This window comes from Pongo pygmaeus, chromosome 8, assembly GCF_028885625.2.
Source record: "Pongo pygmaeus isolate AG05252 chromosome 8, NHGRI_mPonPyg2-v2.0_pri, whole genome shotgun sequence".
Taxonomy (NCBI): domain Eukaryota; kingdom Metazoa; phylum Chordata; class Mammalia; order Primates; family Hominidae; genus Pongo; species Pongo pygmaeus.
The window spans coordinates 73864771-73879128 of record NC_072381.2 but is presented as its reverse complement, the minus strand read 5'-3'; the positions used below and the strand labels follow the sequence as shown (position 1 = coordinate 73879128).

General features: G+C 45.8%; 1 protein-coding gene across 13 annotated transcripts in view; it reads left to right on the top strand.

The window, feature by feature from the left end:
• Positions 1-5340: 5340 nt before the first annotated feature.
• Positions 5341-14358, top strand: part of CCAR1 (cell division cycle and apoptosis regulator 1) — a 73922-nt gene continuing 64904 nt past the window's right edge. For 3 of the 13 annotated variants that reach the window (XM_063670543.1, XM_063670545.1, XM_054436650.1), the window contains exons 1-2: positions 5441-5662; positions 6834-6955. In XM_063670543.1, the coding sequence (XP_063526613.1) occupies positions 6883-6955 (73 nt within the window). In that variant the 5' untranslated portion in view covers positions 5441-5662; positions 6834-6882. Of the gene's footprint in view, positions 6044-6833; positions 6956-14358 lie in introns of all 13 variants that reach the window. The other 10 variants (XM_063670542.1, XM_063670546.1, XM_063670540.1 and 7 more) reach the window with 9 other exon arrangements.

The window sequence follows — 14358 nt, the reverse complement described above, 5'->3', positions numbered from 1 at the left end:
TCTTTTTCTTTTTTCTTTCCTTCCTTTTTCTATTTTTTTTTGAGAAAGGGTGTCACTATGTCATCCAGACCAGAGTGCAGTGACGCCATCTAGGCTCACTGCAACCTCCATCTCCCAGGCTCAAGTGATCCTCCTACCTCAGCCTCCAGAATAGCTTGTACTACAGGGTGCATGCCACCATATTCGGCTAATTTTTGTTTTTGTTTTTTTTTGTAGAGACGGGGTCTTGCCATGTTGCTCAGGCTAGTCTCTTCTCTTTTCTTTCCTTTGCACAATTTAAGTCTATTTTTTCATTCAATCACCTTTTATTCTTTAAGGACCAGCTGAATCATCTGTTGGGCCTTGGTAGCAGAGAATATTCACTGGATTGCTAGTGGTCAAGAATTTAATAAGGGGGAATTTCTATGAAAATAAAGAAAAATAACGATTAATAGAAACCCAGTTTCTGAATCTAGAGGGCAGTGAGTCAATAAGATTTTTAGATGTTGGGCTTGAGGATAGCAACCCAATGGATTTCCTGGTTTATGGTTTGAATGTCTCTGGTAATGACATTTGGTGTTTCTGATGAAGTTTCTGATTGGTCCACCCAGTAGCATGCACAAAGTTGATTTCTTTTAAGTTTATATCACATTTTCCAGCTTCGGCTAGCAAGGCTCTGGGAAAATGAGTAGTTTTAATATTTTGTGACTCTAAGCCATAAGGGTGGAAAAAAATTGGAAATAATAGTTTGGAGAGTCATAGCCAGATACTGAAGGAAACTAGAAGAATTTAGGATCCAGGTCAGTCTGCAGATAGACCTCTAAGATGATGAACAAGACTAGAATTTTTTTTTTTTTTTTATTATGAGACGGAGTTTCGCTATTGTTGCCCAGGCTGGAGTGCAATGGCACGATCTCAGCTCACTGCAACCTCTGCCTCCTGGGTTCAAGCAATTCTCCTGCCTCAACCTCCCGAGTAGCTGGGATTACAGGCACCTGCCACCACGCCCAGCTAATTTTGTATTTTTAGTACAGACAGGGTTTCACCATGTTGGTCAGGCTGGTCTTGAACTCCCGAACTCAGGTGATCCGCCCGCCTCGGCCTCCCAAAGTGCTGGGATTACAGGCATGAGCCACTGCGCCCGGCCAAGACTAGAACTTGATAATCACGAGGATGTTCTATAGTTTTCCACTGAAACTATATTGTCTCTAAAATCACCATTATTTTTATTAAAGATGATCAAAGGCTGACTTGTTTGCAAAGTCAGTCTAGTCATTAAACTTGACCTCATTATTTACATAAGTATAGCAAGAATAGTGATTGATTTTGATCTTAGGCTTTTTATTTTTATTTTATTTTTTTTGAGACAGAGTCTCACTCTGTTACCCAGGCTGAAGTGCAATGGCGTGATCTCGCTTCACTGCAACCTCTGCCTCCCAGGTTTAAGCGATTCCCTTGCCTCAGCCTCCCAAGTAGCTGGGATTACATGTGCCCACAACCACACCTGGCTAATTTTTTGTATTTTTTAGTAGAGACAGGGTTTTGCCATGTTGGCCAGGCTGGTCTCGAACTCCTGACTTTAGACGATATGCCCACTTTGGCTTTCCAAAGTGCTGGGATTACAGGTGAGCCACCACCCCTGACCAGAATCTTAAGAATCTGAGAATCTTAGGACAGCTTTCTTTGGCTCCACAATTCTTCCATCCTCCTTGTGTGACCTCGCATTCATGTTGTATCCACCATCTCCACAGTGGCATGCATGACAAACTGAAAGCCCCTGGACTGTTTGGTGTTTGGATCTCTCATTACTACACAATCTGAGTGCTCCCCATTGTTTAAAATGGCTCCTCAGGCTCTCTCATCGGTTCCCCCTCCCCTTCCCTCCCCTCCCCTCCTCTCCCCTCCCCTCCCTTCCTCTCCCCTCCCCTCCCCCTTTTCTTAGAGGGAGTCTTGCTCTGTCGCCCAGGCTGGAGTGCAAGGGTGCGATCTTGGCTCACTGCAACCTCCGCCTCTTGGGTTCAAGTGATTCTCCTGCCTCAACCTCTGGAGTACCTGGGATTACAGGTCATGCAATCACACCCAGCTAATTTTGTCAGTTGTTTCAAAGCCCAGTCCTCTGCTGAAGAGCTTTCATGGTGTTCAGGCTCATAATGACATGAAAAAAGAGACTTAAATTTTAGTTTTTAAAAATAGAGACGGGGTCTTGCTATGTTGCCTAGGCTGGTCTTGAACTTTCGGCTTCAAGCAGTCCTCCCATGTTAGCCTCTCAAAGTGTTGGGATTACAGGTGTGAGCCACTGTGCTTGTCCAGAAGAGAGACTTTCAGAATTCTTCCTCAGTGGGTTCATAGAGAAAGAAATAAACGAAGGAACATATCTCTCAAATTGGACTTTTAAAAGCCCTTTGGCCAGGCACGGTGGCTCATGCCTATAATCCCAGCACTTTGGGAGGCCAAGGCGGGCGGATCACGAGGTTAGGAGATTGAGACCACCCTGGCTAACACTAAAAACACCGGTTTTTCTTTTAGTAGAGAAACCCTGTCTCTACTAAAAGTACAAAAACAAATTAGCAGGGCGTGGTGGCGGGCGCGGTAGCGGGCGCCTGTAGTTCTAGCTACTCAAGAGGCTGAGGCCCGAGAATGGCGTGAACCCGGGAGGCGGAGCTTGCAGTGAGCCGCGGTCGCGCCACTGTACTCCAGCCTGGGAGACAGTGAGACTCCGTCTCAAAAAAAAAAAAATAAATAAATAAATAAATACATAAAATAAAAAAGCCCTTTAAGGGTATGAAGCCCAGCCAAGGACTTGCCATCAGATTTTGCTTGCAATACCTATGGATTTGGGTGAATTCCTCTTAAGAGGCTAAAGTATCTTAAGCCCCAAAGCATCTTAATGGTTTCTGAGCCTGCCAGAAAGTGACATCCCTTACTCACTTAAAAGCTAGACCTTATTGGCTCCATAAAGTGAAACTTATTTTTTTTAAGTTGTCTGATCATATCTGAAAATATGACATATGTGTTAAAGTCTTGGCAATAAAACCAATGTCTCTAATTGTGTAGTGTTACAAGGTTATCAAATTCATATTGAATTTATGCGTATTACTATACTGTCATGAAAATAAGAATACTAATAGTTTCTTAATTCTGGAGGGATCAGATAGGGAGAAAAAAATAAGTTTTATCTTTGTTCACAAAGGTATATTTTACCAAATTGCTGTAAGCTATAGATAGCTTAAGAGAAAAACAGAAAGATTCCTTAAATTTGGAAAAAATATTAAAGAATGCGCAATGTGGCCTGGCGCGGTGGCTCACGTCTGTAATCCCAGCACTTTGGGAGGCCGAGGCGAGTGGATCACGAGATCAGGAGATCGAGACCATCGTGGCTAACACGGTGAAACCCCGTCTCTACTAAAAGTACAAAAAATTATCTGGGCGTGGCGGCGGGCGCCTGTAGCCACAGCTACTCCGGAGGCTGAGGCAGGAGAATGGCGCGAATTCGGGAGGCGGAGCTTGCAGTGAGCCGAGATTGCGCCACTGCACTCCAGCCTGGGGGACAGAGCGAGACTCTGTCTCAAAAAGAGAAAGAAGAAAGAAAGGAAAGAAAAGAAAAGAGAAGAAAGCAAGCAAGCAAGCAAGGAAGCAGGCAAGCGCAATGTTAGCCATAAAATGGAATGAGTTCTGATACATGCCACAACATGGATGAACCCTGAAATCAATGTGCTAAAACAAAGAAAACCAACACATAAAAGGCCACATATTGCATGATCCTATTTATAGGAAATGTCTAGGACACAGAAATGTTAGTGGTTGTCTGAGACTGGGAAGAGCAGGGATTAGGGGGCTATTGCGTAACAGGTATGGGTTTCTTTTTCCGGTGATGGAAAGGTTCTTGAAGTAGTGATAGGAATGGTTGCACAACCTTAGGACTATACTAAAAGCCACTGAGTTGTACTTTTTTTTTTGAGACGGAATGTTGCTTTTGTTGCCCAGGCTGGAGCGCAATGGTGTGATCTCAGCTCACTGCAACCTCAGCCTCCTGGGTTCAAGCAATTCTCCTGCCTCAGCCCTCTGAGTAGCTGGGATTATAGGCATGCGCCACCACGCCTGGCTAATTTTTGTATTTTTAGTAGAGGTGGGGTTTCACCATGTTGGGCAGACTGGTCTTGAACTCCTGACCTCAAGTGATCCACCTGCCTCGGCCTGCCAAAGTGCTGGGATTACAGGCGTGAGCCACCACACCCAGCCTGAATTGTACTTGAAGATATTTTAAATAGTGAATTGTATGTTAAGTAAATTTTATGTCAATTTTTAAGATGAGTTAAGAATGTTACAGGGTATAACTAGTTCAACCATTGTGGAAGACAGTGTGGCGATTCCTCAAGGATCTAGAACTAGAAATACCATTTGACCTAGCCATCCCATCACTGGGCATATACCCAAAGGATTATAAATCATGCTGCTATAAAGACATGCACACGTATGTTTATAGCGGCAGTATCCACAATAGCAAAGACTTGGAACCAACCCAAATGTCCATCAGTGATAGACTAGATTAAGAAAATGTGGCACATATACACCATGGAATACTACGCAGCCATAAAAAAGGATGAGTTCTTGTCCTTTGTAGGGACATGGATGAAGCTAGAATGAAGCTAGAAACCATCTTTTTTCTTTTCTTTTTTTTTGGGGGGGTCGGAGTCTCACTCTGTTGCCCCGGCTGGAGTGCAGTGGCGCGATCTCGGCTCACTGCAAGCTCCGCCTCCTGGGTTCGCGCCATTCTCCCGCCTCAGCCTCCTGAGTAGCTGGGACTACAGGCCCCCGCCACTACGCCCAGCTAATTTTTTTGTATTTTTAGTAGAGATGGGGTTTCACCATGTTAGCCAGTATGGTCTCGATATCCTGACCTCGTGATCCGCCCGCCTCGGCCTCCCAAAGTGCTGGGATTACAGACGTGAGCCACCGCGCCCGGGGAAACCATCATTCTGAGTAAACTATGGCAAGGACAAAAAACCAAACACCGCATGTTCTCACTCATAGGTGGGAACTGAACAATGAGAACACTTGGACACAGGGTGGGGAACATCACACACCGTGGCCTGTCGTGGGGTGGGGGGAGGGGGGAGGTATACCATTAGGAGAGATACCTAATGTAAACGACTACTTAACGGGTGCAGCACACCAACATGGCACATGTATACATATGTACAAACCTGCACGTTGTGCACATGTACCCTATAACTTAAAGTATATAAAAAAAAAAGATGTTACAGGGTATATCCTTTCTCCCAAATAATGGAACGAGGTAAAAAAAAAAAAAAAAGGTTAAACATAAAATGGCGGCCGGCTGGATCGGATCACGTGACCGCCATTTCTTTCCTTCCCACCCAAAGGAAAGCCCCTCCTTCAGAGCAAGCGCAAGACATATAGCTCCGCTCATTGTTAAGCGAGGCCAAGGTAACCCTTAGGCGCGCTCTATTTCCCCCTTCGTAGCGAAAGGGCCAGGCGTATTGAGCGGTCAGGGGAGCGCGCACGCAGAACGTCAGCCAGTAAGCGCCGTTCCTCCCGGAGATGTGGAGGAGGGGAGCGGCGTGGAGGAGGGGAGCGGCGTGGAGGAAGGGGGGAAGTTGGCGCATGCGCCTAAGGCTGACGGGTTTGAAATGGCTTCGATGTTAGCCGGGACCCGACTCAGGTGAAGGTCTGGTCCTCGTAGTTGGAGCGGGGGGCGGCCAAGCCGGGTCTCTTAACATCCTGTCGGATCTGTGGAAGGGCCAGGAGCGATCTTTTGGGTAGCCCGGCGGCCCCGGGCGGCGACGGTGGGGCTCTTGTGGGACTGGGACGGGAGGGACGCGGTCCCTTTTGTGCGGGTCGGAGCAGGCCCGGCGCGGCCAGCCCCACCCCCACCACTCGGCTCCTCAGGTGCCCCCAGCGCCCCTCAGCCTCGGCATGGCGACGCTGCGGTCCGCCGCCCCGTTGCTCCCGAGCCACTGCGGTTTTACCCTCCTGGCCCCCCGGCCCGGGACATAGTGGCGGCTCCCGGCGGCGTGGGTATTGGGGAATAGAGGCTTTCTCCGTGCGTAGTAAACGAGCCCAGGGCTTTCGGGATCCATCGAGTGTAGTGGGGCGGTGGGTTCCGCCTTCAGTCGCCGGCGGCCGGCACGGAGCTGGGACTGGAGGAAGACGGACGGCCGGGCTCTGGCCCTTGAGGGTCGCGGCGGCCGAGGAGGGGGGGCGCGGGCGGAGAATCTTCGCCTTTTCTGGTTTGTCTTGTGGGGAGGGATTTTCCCAGTGGTTCTTTAAGGGACATCCATTATCTCAACGGCCTTTTCCCTCGAGGTCGGGGATGGAAAAGAAGCCCCTTAGGTTCCTTCTGTACTCTGGAAAGTAGAGATGTTCGTTATTTAAATGATATCCTTAAATACCTGTGATGGGGGTCTTGTCCCAATATCCGTTATTGGTTTTAACATTACCCTGCCTTACTCCCCAACCCATTGCCAGAAGAAACACGCAGGCTGTATTTCCTGGGAATATAAAGTTGTGAACTTTTTGTTAACAATTGGGTGGATACAGCAGATTGTCTTCCGTTTAAATGTGACAATTTGTAGTCCCAGACAGGAGTGCTTTTTGTGAGTCTCCCCTTAATGTTATCTTGTAAAATAGGGCACTTTTGGTGATCTACTTGATGTAAAATGTTTTTACTGCATTTTGGATGTTCATTTGCCCTTTTTCTACTTACAGTTGTTATTTCTACTGAAATCTGCGAAGACGTTCTTGACACATTAAACATTTCTTTCTATCGTAATATCGTTTTGTGATATCTGTAGCTTGGTTGGACTTTAAAATGTGGATCCTTTTCTTGATAGATCGATGCTATAGAAGACAAACAAGGGAAGGTTTTTTTCGTTTTGCATCATGGCTCAGTTTGGAGGACAGAAGAATCCGCCATGGGCTACTCAGTTTACAGCCACTGCAGTATCACAGCCAGGTCAGGCTTCTAAATACATGTACTGTAATTGTTTGTGGGGAACTTGTTAAAACTACGTGAATTAGGGCCGGGGGTGGTGGCTCACGCCTGTTATCCTAGCACTTTGGGAAGCGGAGGAGGTGGATCACGAGGTCAGGAGTTCGCAACCAGCCTGGCCAACATGGTGAAACCCCGTCTCTACTAAAAATACTAAAATTAGCCGGGCCTGGTGGCACGCTCCCGTAATCCCAGTTACTCAGGAGGCTGAGGCAGGAGAATCCCTTGAACCCGGGAGGTGGAGGTTGCAGTTAGCTGAGATCGCGCCACTGCACTCCAGCCTGCGCGACAGATACTGCGTCTCAAAAAAACAAAACAAAACAACATGAATTAGGCTGTTCTGATATTCTGATACTGTAAAATGTTTGCAAATTGTGAATTCATTAACTTTCTCTGTGAAGCTCCTTTAAAAATCCATAGATCAACTAACAAAGAAGCTGTTTTACATAGCAGTTTGGGCAGTTTTGTAGTTTTTTTTTTTTTTAAACATTTATTTTTTTATTTTTATTTTTATTTATTTTTTTTGAGACGGAGTCTTGCTCTGTCGCCCAGGCTGGAGTGCAGTGGCTCAATCTCGGCTCACTGCAAGCTCCGCCTGCCGGGTTCACACCATTCTCCTGCCTCAGCCTCCCGAGTAGCTGGGACTACAGGCGCCCGCCACCACGCCCTGCTAATTTTTTGTATTTTTAGTAGAGACGAGGTTTCACCGTGTTAGCCAGGATGGTCTCGATCTTCTGACCTCGCGATCCGCCTGTCTCGGCCTCCCAAAGTGCTGGGATTACAGGCGTAAGCCACCGCGCCTGGCAGTTTTGTAGTTTTTTAATACCTTAGATTCACTTTTAATTGATTTAACTCTGTTAGAGGTTAGCCACTCATTAATTAGAATATACTGTATTTGGCATGTTAAGTTGTCAGTATTCATGAGTTATGTTTAAAAGTAAATGAGTTGGGCGCGGTGACTCATGCCTGTAATCCCAGCACTTTGGGAGGCCGAGGCGGGCAGATCACAAGGTCAGGAGATCGAGACCATCCTGGCTTACATGGTGTAACCCCGTCTCTACTAAAAATACAAAAAATTAGTCGGGCATGGTGGCGGGCACCTGTAGTCCCAGTTACTTGGGATGCTGAGGCAGGAGAATGGTGTGAACCCAGGAGGTGAAGCTTGCAGCGAGCTGAGATTGTGCCACTGCACTTCAGCCTGGGTGACAGAGCAAGACTCCATCTCAAAAAGAAAAAAAAAAAAGTAAATGTAGGCTGGGTGTGGTGGCTCACACCTGTAATCCCAGCACTTTGGGAGGCTGAGGTGGGTGGATCACCTGAGGTCAGGAGTTCAAGACCAGCCTGACCAACATGGAGAAACTCTGTCTCTGCTAAAAATACAAAACTGGCTGGGCATGGTGGTGCATGCCTGTAATCCTAACTACTCGGGAGGCTGAGGCAGGAGAATCGCTTGAACCTGGGAGGTGGAGGTTGCGGTGAGCCAAGATCGCACCACTGCACTCCAGCCTGGGCAACAAGAGCAAAACTCCGTCTCAGGAAAAAAAAAATGTATTTAGGCTAGGTGAGGTGTCTCATGCCTGTAATCCCAGCATTTTGGGAGGCCAAGGTTGGCAGATCACCTGAGGTCAGGAGTTCCGAGACCAGCCTGGCCGACATGGTGAAATCCTATGTCTACCTAAAAAATACAAAAGTTAGCTTGGCGTGTTGGCACACGCCTGTAATCCCAGCTACTCACGAGGCTGAGGCAGGAGAAGTGCTTGAACTGGGGAGGCAGAGGTTGAGTGAGCTGATATCGCAGTGCTGCACTCCAGTCTGGGTGATAAAGGGAGACTCCAAAAAAATTGAGACGGAGGTTTCACTTTGTTACCCAGGTGGGTCTTGAACTTTTGGGCTCACGCGATCCTCCGATCTTGGCCTCCTAAAGTGTTGAGATTACAGGTGTGAACCACCAGGACTAGCCAGTTGTTTGAATTTAAAGTTGAAAAACTACATTCAAAAAAAAATTACCTGGACCTGGTGTTACGTACCTGTGGTTCTAGCTATTCAGGGAGGTTGAGGTAGAAGGATTGCGTGAGCCAGGGAGGTCAAGGTTGCAGTGAGCCATGATGGTGCCATTGCACTCCAGTCTGAGTGAGACCTGGTCTCAAAAAAGGTAAAAAAAAGAAAGAAAACCAACTCTAAAGAATTTAGTTACTAGACAAAGGAAAAAGATAGTTGTAAAAGCTGCTGGGCGCAGTGGCTCACGCCTGTAATCCCAGCACTTTGGGAGGCCAAGGCAGGCGGATCACCTGAGGTTGGGAGTTCAAGACCAGCCTGACAAACATGGAGAAACCCCGTCTCTACTAAAAATACAAAATTAGCCTGGCATGGTGGCATGTGTCTGTAATCCCAACTACTTGGGATGCTGAAGCAGGAAAATCTCTTGAACCCGGCGGAGGTTGCGGTGAGCTCAGATGCTCAGATTGCGCCATTGCGCTCTAGCCTGGGCAACAAGAGAGAAACTCAGTCTCAAAAAAAAAAGAAAGATAATTGTAAAAGCAGTAAAAGAACATTTACGTTTTCAAAATAAAGTCAACAAGGCCCGGTGCAGCACTTTGGGAGGCGGAGGTGGGCATATCACTGAGGTTGGGAGTTCGAGACCAGCTTGACCAACACAGTGAAACCTCCTCTCTACTAAAAATACAAAAATTAGACGGGCGTGGCAGAGGTTGCAGTGAGCCGAGATGGCGCCACTGTACTCCAGCCTGAGCAACAGAGTGAGACTCCAGCTCAAAAAAAATAAAGTCAACAAAATGTCATTTTCAAAGTAAATGGAAAATGTTATTGAAGCTTTAAATTCTTCCCAATCTTTTTAGGAAGAATTTTTTTTTTGGTCATTTTTTGACTTATTTGTTGAATCTTAAAAGCTTTAACTCCTGTAGATTCAGAATTTTTTACTTGAATGAAACCAGTTGTGTTTAGGGATTTCAAATAAGTTTCCCAAGAATTCTACAGAATGAGATTTTGATTGTCTTTTTAATTTGAATATATTTTTATTTATTTTATATCTCTTACTCTTTGCTGCATTTTACTTGCTTAAAATATCTGTTTTTTAATTCGAGGTCAATTTCAGAGACACTGTGATCTTCTAACTTCAGTGTTCTAAAATTTGATGGAAATGATTCGTTATCTTGGTGACCTTTCTTCTTAAAGACATGGAGGCCTGGCACAGTGGCTCATGTATGTAATCCCAGCACTTTGGGAGGCTGAGGCAGGAGGATCAGTTGCATCCAGGAGTCCAAGACTAGCCTGGGCAATATAACAAAAACCCCATCTGCAGAAACTCAAAAATTAGCCAGGTGTGGTAGAGCACGCCTATAGTCCCAGCTATTGGGGGGGCTGAGGCATGAAGATTGCTTAAACCTTGGGAGGTCTAGGCTACAGTGAGCTGTGATAGTTCCGTCATATTCCAGCCTGGGTGATAGAGTGAAACCCTGTCCCCCCCCCCAAAAAAAAAAAAAAAAAAAGAAATGGGTACTTCAGGGTTTTAATTTTTTTTTTTTTGAGATTGAGTCTTGCTCTGTTGCCCAGGCTGGAGTGCAGTGGCATGATCTTGGCTCACTGCAAGCTCCGCCTCCCGGGTTCAAGCGATTCTCGTGCCTCAGCCTCCCAAGTAGCTGGGACTATAGGCGTGTGCCAGCACGCCCAGCTAATTTTTTATATTTTTAGTAGAGACTGGGTTTCACCCTGTTAGCCAAGATGGTCTTGATCTCCTGACCTCGTGATCCGCCCACCTCGGCCTCCCAAAGTGCTGGGATTACAGCAGTGAGCCACCGCGCCCGGCAATTTTCTGTATTTTTAGTAGAGACCGGGTTTCACCATGTTAGCCAGGTTGGTCTTGATCTCCTGACCTCGTGATCCGCCCGCCTTGGCCTTCCAAAGTGCTGGGATTACAGACGTGAGCCACTGCGCCTGGCTCTTGACGTTCTTAAACCTTTGTATCCTAATCCACAGTGCTTACAATAGATCCTCACTTCCCTAAGGAAGCCTTTCTCCTCCCATCTCTGGCTTGGTGGTGATACTCTGTCTTTAGTAGTAGTATTTTAAATTCTAACTGCTTGCTTTTATTTGTTTTTCTCTCTTAGTTACCATATGTGATAATTCTTATTTTTCCTCCAGCTCCAGTGCATCCATCAGATGTGATATTCCTAAAACATAGTTTCTGTCAAAATCACAGAATTTTGGCTGAGTGTGGTGGCTCATGCTTGTAATCCCAGCACTTTGGGAGGCCAAGGCAGGCAGATCACGAGGTCAGGAGTCCGAGACCAGCTTGGCCAACATGGTGAAACCTCGTCTCTACTAAAAATATAAAAATTAGCCAGACATGGTGGTGTGCATCTGTAATCCCAGCTATTCGGGAGGCTGAGGCAGGAGAATCACTTGAATCTGGAGGCAGAGGTTGCAGTGAGCCCAGATTGCGCCATTGTACTCCAGCCTGGGCGATGAGCAAGACTCCCTCTCAAAAAAAAAAAAAAAAAAAAAATCACAGAATTTTTTTCAAACCTGGATCAGGCCTAAACTAGATTTTTTGTTGTTGTTGTTGACAGAGTCTTGCTCTGTCACCCAGGCTGGAGTGCAGTGGCACAATCTGGGCTCACTGCAATCTCCGCCTCCCAGGTTCAAGTGATTCTTGTGCCTCAGCCTTTGGGACTGTAGCTGGGACTACAGGCGCGTGCCACCACTCCTGGCTAATTTTGTGGGTTTTATTTTTAGTAAAGATGGAGTTTTGCCATCTTGCCCAGGCTGGTCTTGAATTCCTGAGCTCAGACAATCCACCCATCGTGGCCTCCCAAAGCTAAGCTAGATTCTATCCCAACTTAATTCTCTAAGAGATGAGGAAATTGAGGCCAAGGACGGTGAAAAAAATTTGTTTTGGTCTCAAAGGAGGTCATAGCAGAGTCAGTGTTAGGACCTCAGAATTGTGGTTCATTTTATCTTCTATTTCTTCATTTTCTCATTTATCTGCAAAAGTATCTTCAAGGAGTTTTAGAATACAGTTCAGATTCTAGGATGGTATTCAAGGTCTTATTTTTCTGGCCCTATTTTTCATTTTTCTCACCCCTTGAAATATATTCTTAATATTTACCGTATTTTTCCATATCCTACCTGAAGTGCTTTGATACGTCTTCAGTGACAGCCATTCTAGGGACCAGAGCTTTTAGTTTTGAAAATTTCTGTTGTGTAAAGAGACATTGAGAGAAATGGCCAGTGACTCACCAGTCAGTGACCAGCCAATCAAATCTTTAAGTAGCCCTTATATCAATTATTTTATTTTTTTGAACATGGAGTCTCGCTCTGTCTGCTCAGGCTGGAGTCTGTCTCACTCTGGCTAGGCTGGAGTTCAGTGGTGTGATCTCAGCTCACTGTAACTTCTGCCTCCAGGGTTCAAGCAATTCTCCTGCCTCAGCCTCCTGAATATCTGGGGCTATAGGCTTGCTACCATACCCGGCTAATTTTTGTATATTTAGTAGAGACAGAGTTTCACCATGTTGTCCAGGCTGCTCTCGAACTTCTGACCTCAGGTGATCCATCCGCCTTGGCCTCCCAAAATGCTGGGATTACAGGTGTGAGCCACTGTGCCCGGCCTTAGATCAATTATTGATTATAGAGGTACCTTCAGTATATTTGATGAAAAATATTTACATGTGTATCTGTATTTAAACTATTAAAATATTGAGGTGGATATACCAGATTCAGACCTATTGTCACATCCATTTCATTTTTTGATTTTTTTTTTTTAAATCTTTTTAGCTAAGGGAAAAAGACATCCAAAAATAATCCTGGAGGTTTTTTTTTCGTTGTTTTTGTTTGTTTTTTGAGACAGGGTTTCACTTTGTTGCCCAGGCTGGTCTCAAATTTCTGCCTTCAAGGGATCACTCAGCCTATGAATGGTGTCTTCAACTGTCTAAGGGGATTGGCCAACAGTTATTTGAATTGTAGTAAGAGGCTATTGCCAGGAGCACTAGTCATCACTTCCAAAGGACTTCTCTCTGAGAGCGAAGAGCTGTCATCTGTTAGGACATTATAGAGAGTATAAGAACCTCATATAACAATAAGGCTTTTCCTTTTCCTTATAGAATAGCATTGTCCAGGCTGGGCGCGAGTGGCTCTCGCCTGTAATCCCAGCACTTTGAGAGGCCAGACAGGTGGATCGCCTGAAGTCAGGAGTTTGAAACCCACCTGGCTAACCTGGTGAAACCCTGTCTCTACTAAAAATACAAAAATAAGCTGGGTGTGGTGGTGGGCTCCTGTAATCCCAGCTACTCGGGAGGCCGAGGCAGGAGAATCACCTTAACCCGGGAGACAGGTTGCAGTGAGCCGAGATCGCGCCATTGCACTCCAACCTGGGCGATAGAGCTGGACTCCGTCCCAAAAAAAAAAGAATAGCTCTGTCCAATAAGTAGAACTTTCTATGGTAATGAGCATGTGCTATATCTGCATTGTATAATATGATACCCACTATGTGTGACTATTAAGCCCCTGAAATATACTTAGTGTGACTGAGGAACTGAATTTGTAATTTTATGTTAATTGTTATTAATTTAAATGAAATAACCACATGGTTATTGGTGGGTAGTGAATTGGACAATACAGTTATATAAGATCATAACACTTGAAATAGGTTATATTTAAAATATTATTTTGTAGCCAGGTGTGGTGACTTACTCTTTTTTGTTTTTTTGGTTTTTTTTTTTTTTTGAGACAGAGTCTTGCTCTGTTGCCCATGCTGGAGTGCAGTGGCGCTGTCTCGGCTCACTGCAAGCTCCACCTCCCGGGTTCATGCCATTCTCCTGCCTCAGCCTCCCGAGTAGCTGGGACTACAGGCGCCTGCCACCATGCCCGGCTAATTTTTTGTATTTTTAGTAGAGTCAGGGTTTCACCGTGTTAGCCAGGATGGTTTTGATCTCCTGACCTCGTGATCCACCCGCCTCGGCCTCGAAAGTGCTGGGATTACAGGCGTGAGCCACCGCGCCCGGCTCGTGGTGACTTACTCTTGTAATCCCAGCACTTTGAGAGGGTCGCTTGATTCCAGCAGTTTAAGACCAATGTGGTGGCACATGCCAGTAGTCCCTCAGGAGGCTGAGTCAGGAGGATTGAGCAAAACTCTGTCTGGAAAAAAAAAAAAGATACAAAAACATTTCTTGGGTCAGTTTGAAATTTTGAATTTTAAAGTCTTTAAAAATTTATTTTTTAGAGTGGGGTCTTGCTATGTTGCCTAGGCTAGATTTGAACTCTTGGACGGAAGCAGTCCTCCTGCCTTAGGCTCCTGTGTGCACCAGCGTGTTCCGCAAGGTTTTGAATTTTATTCATTATTTCAGAAAGATGAC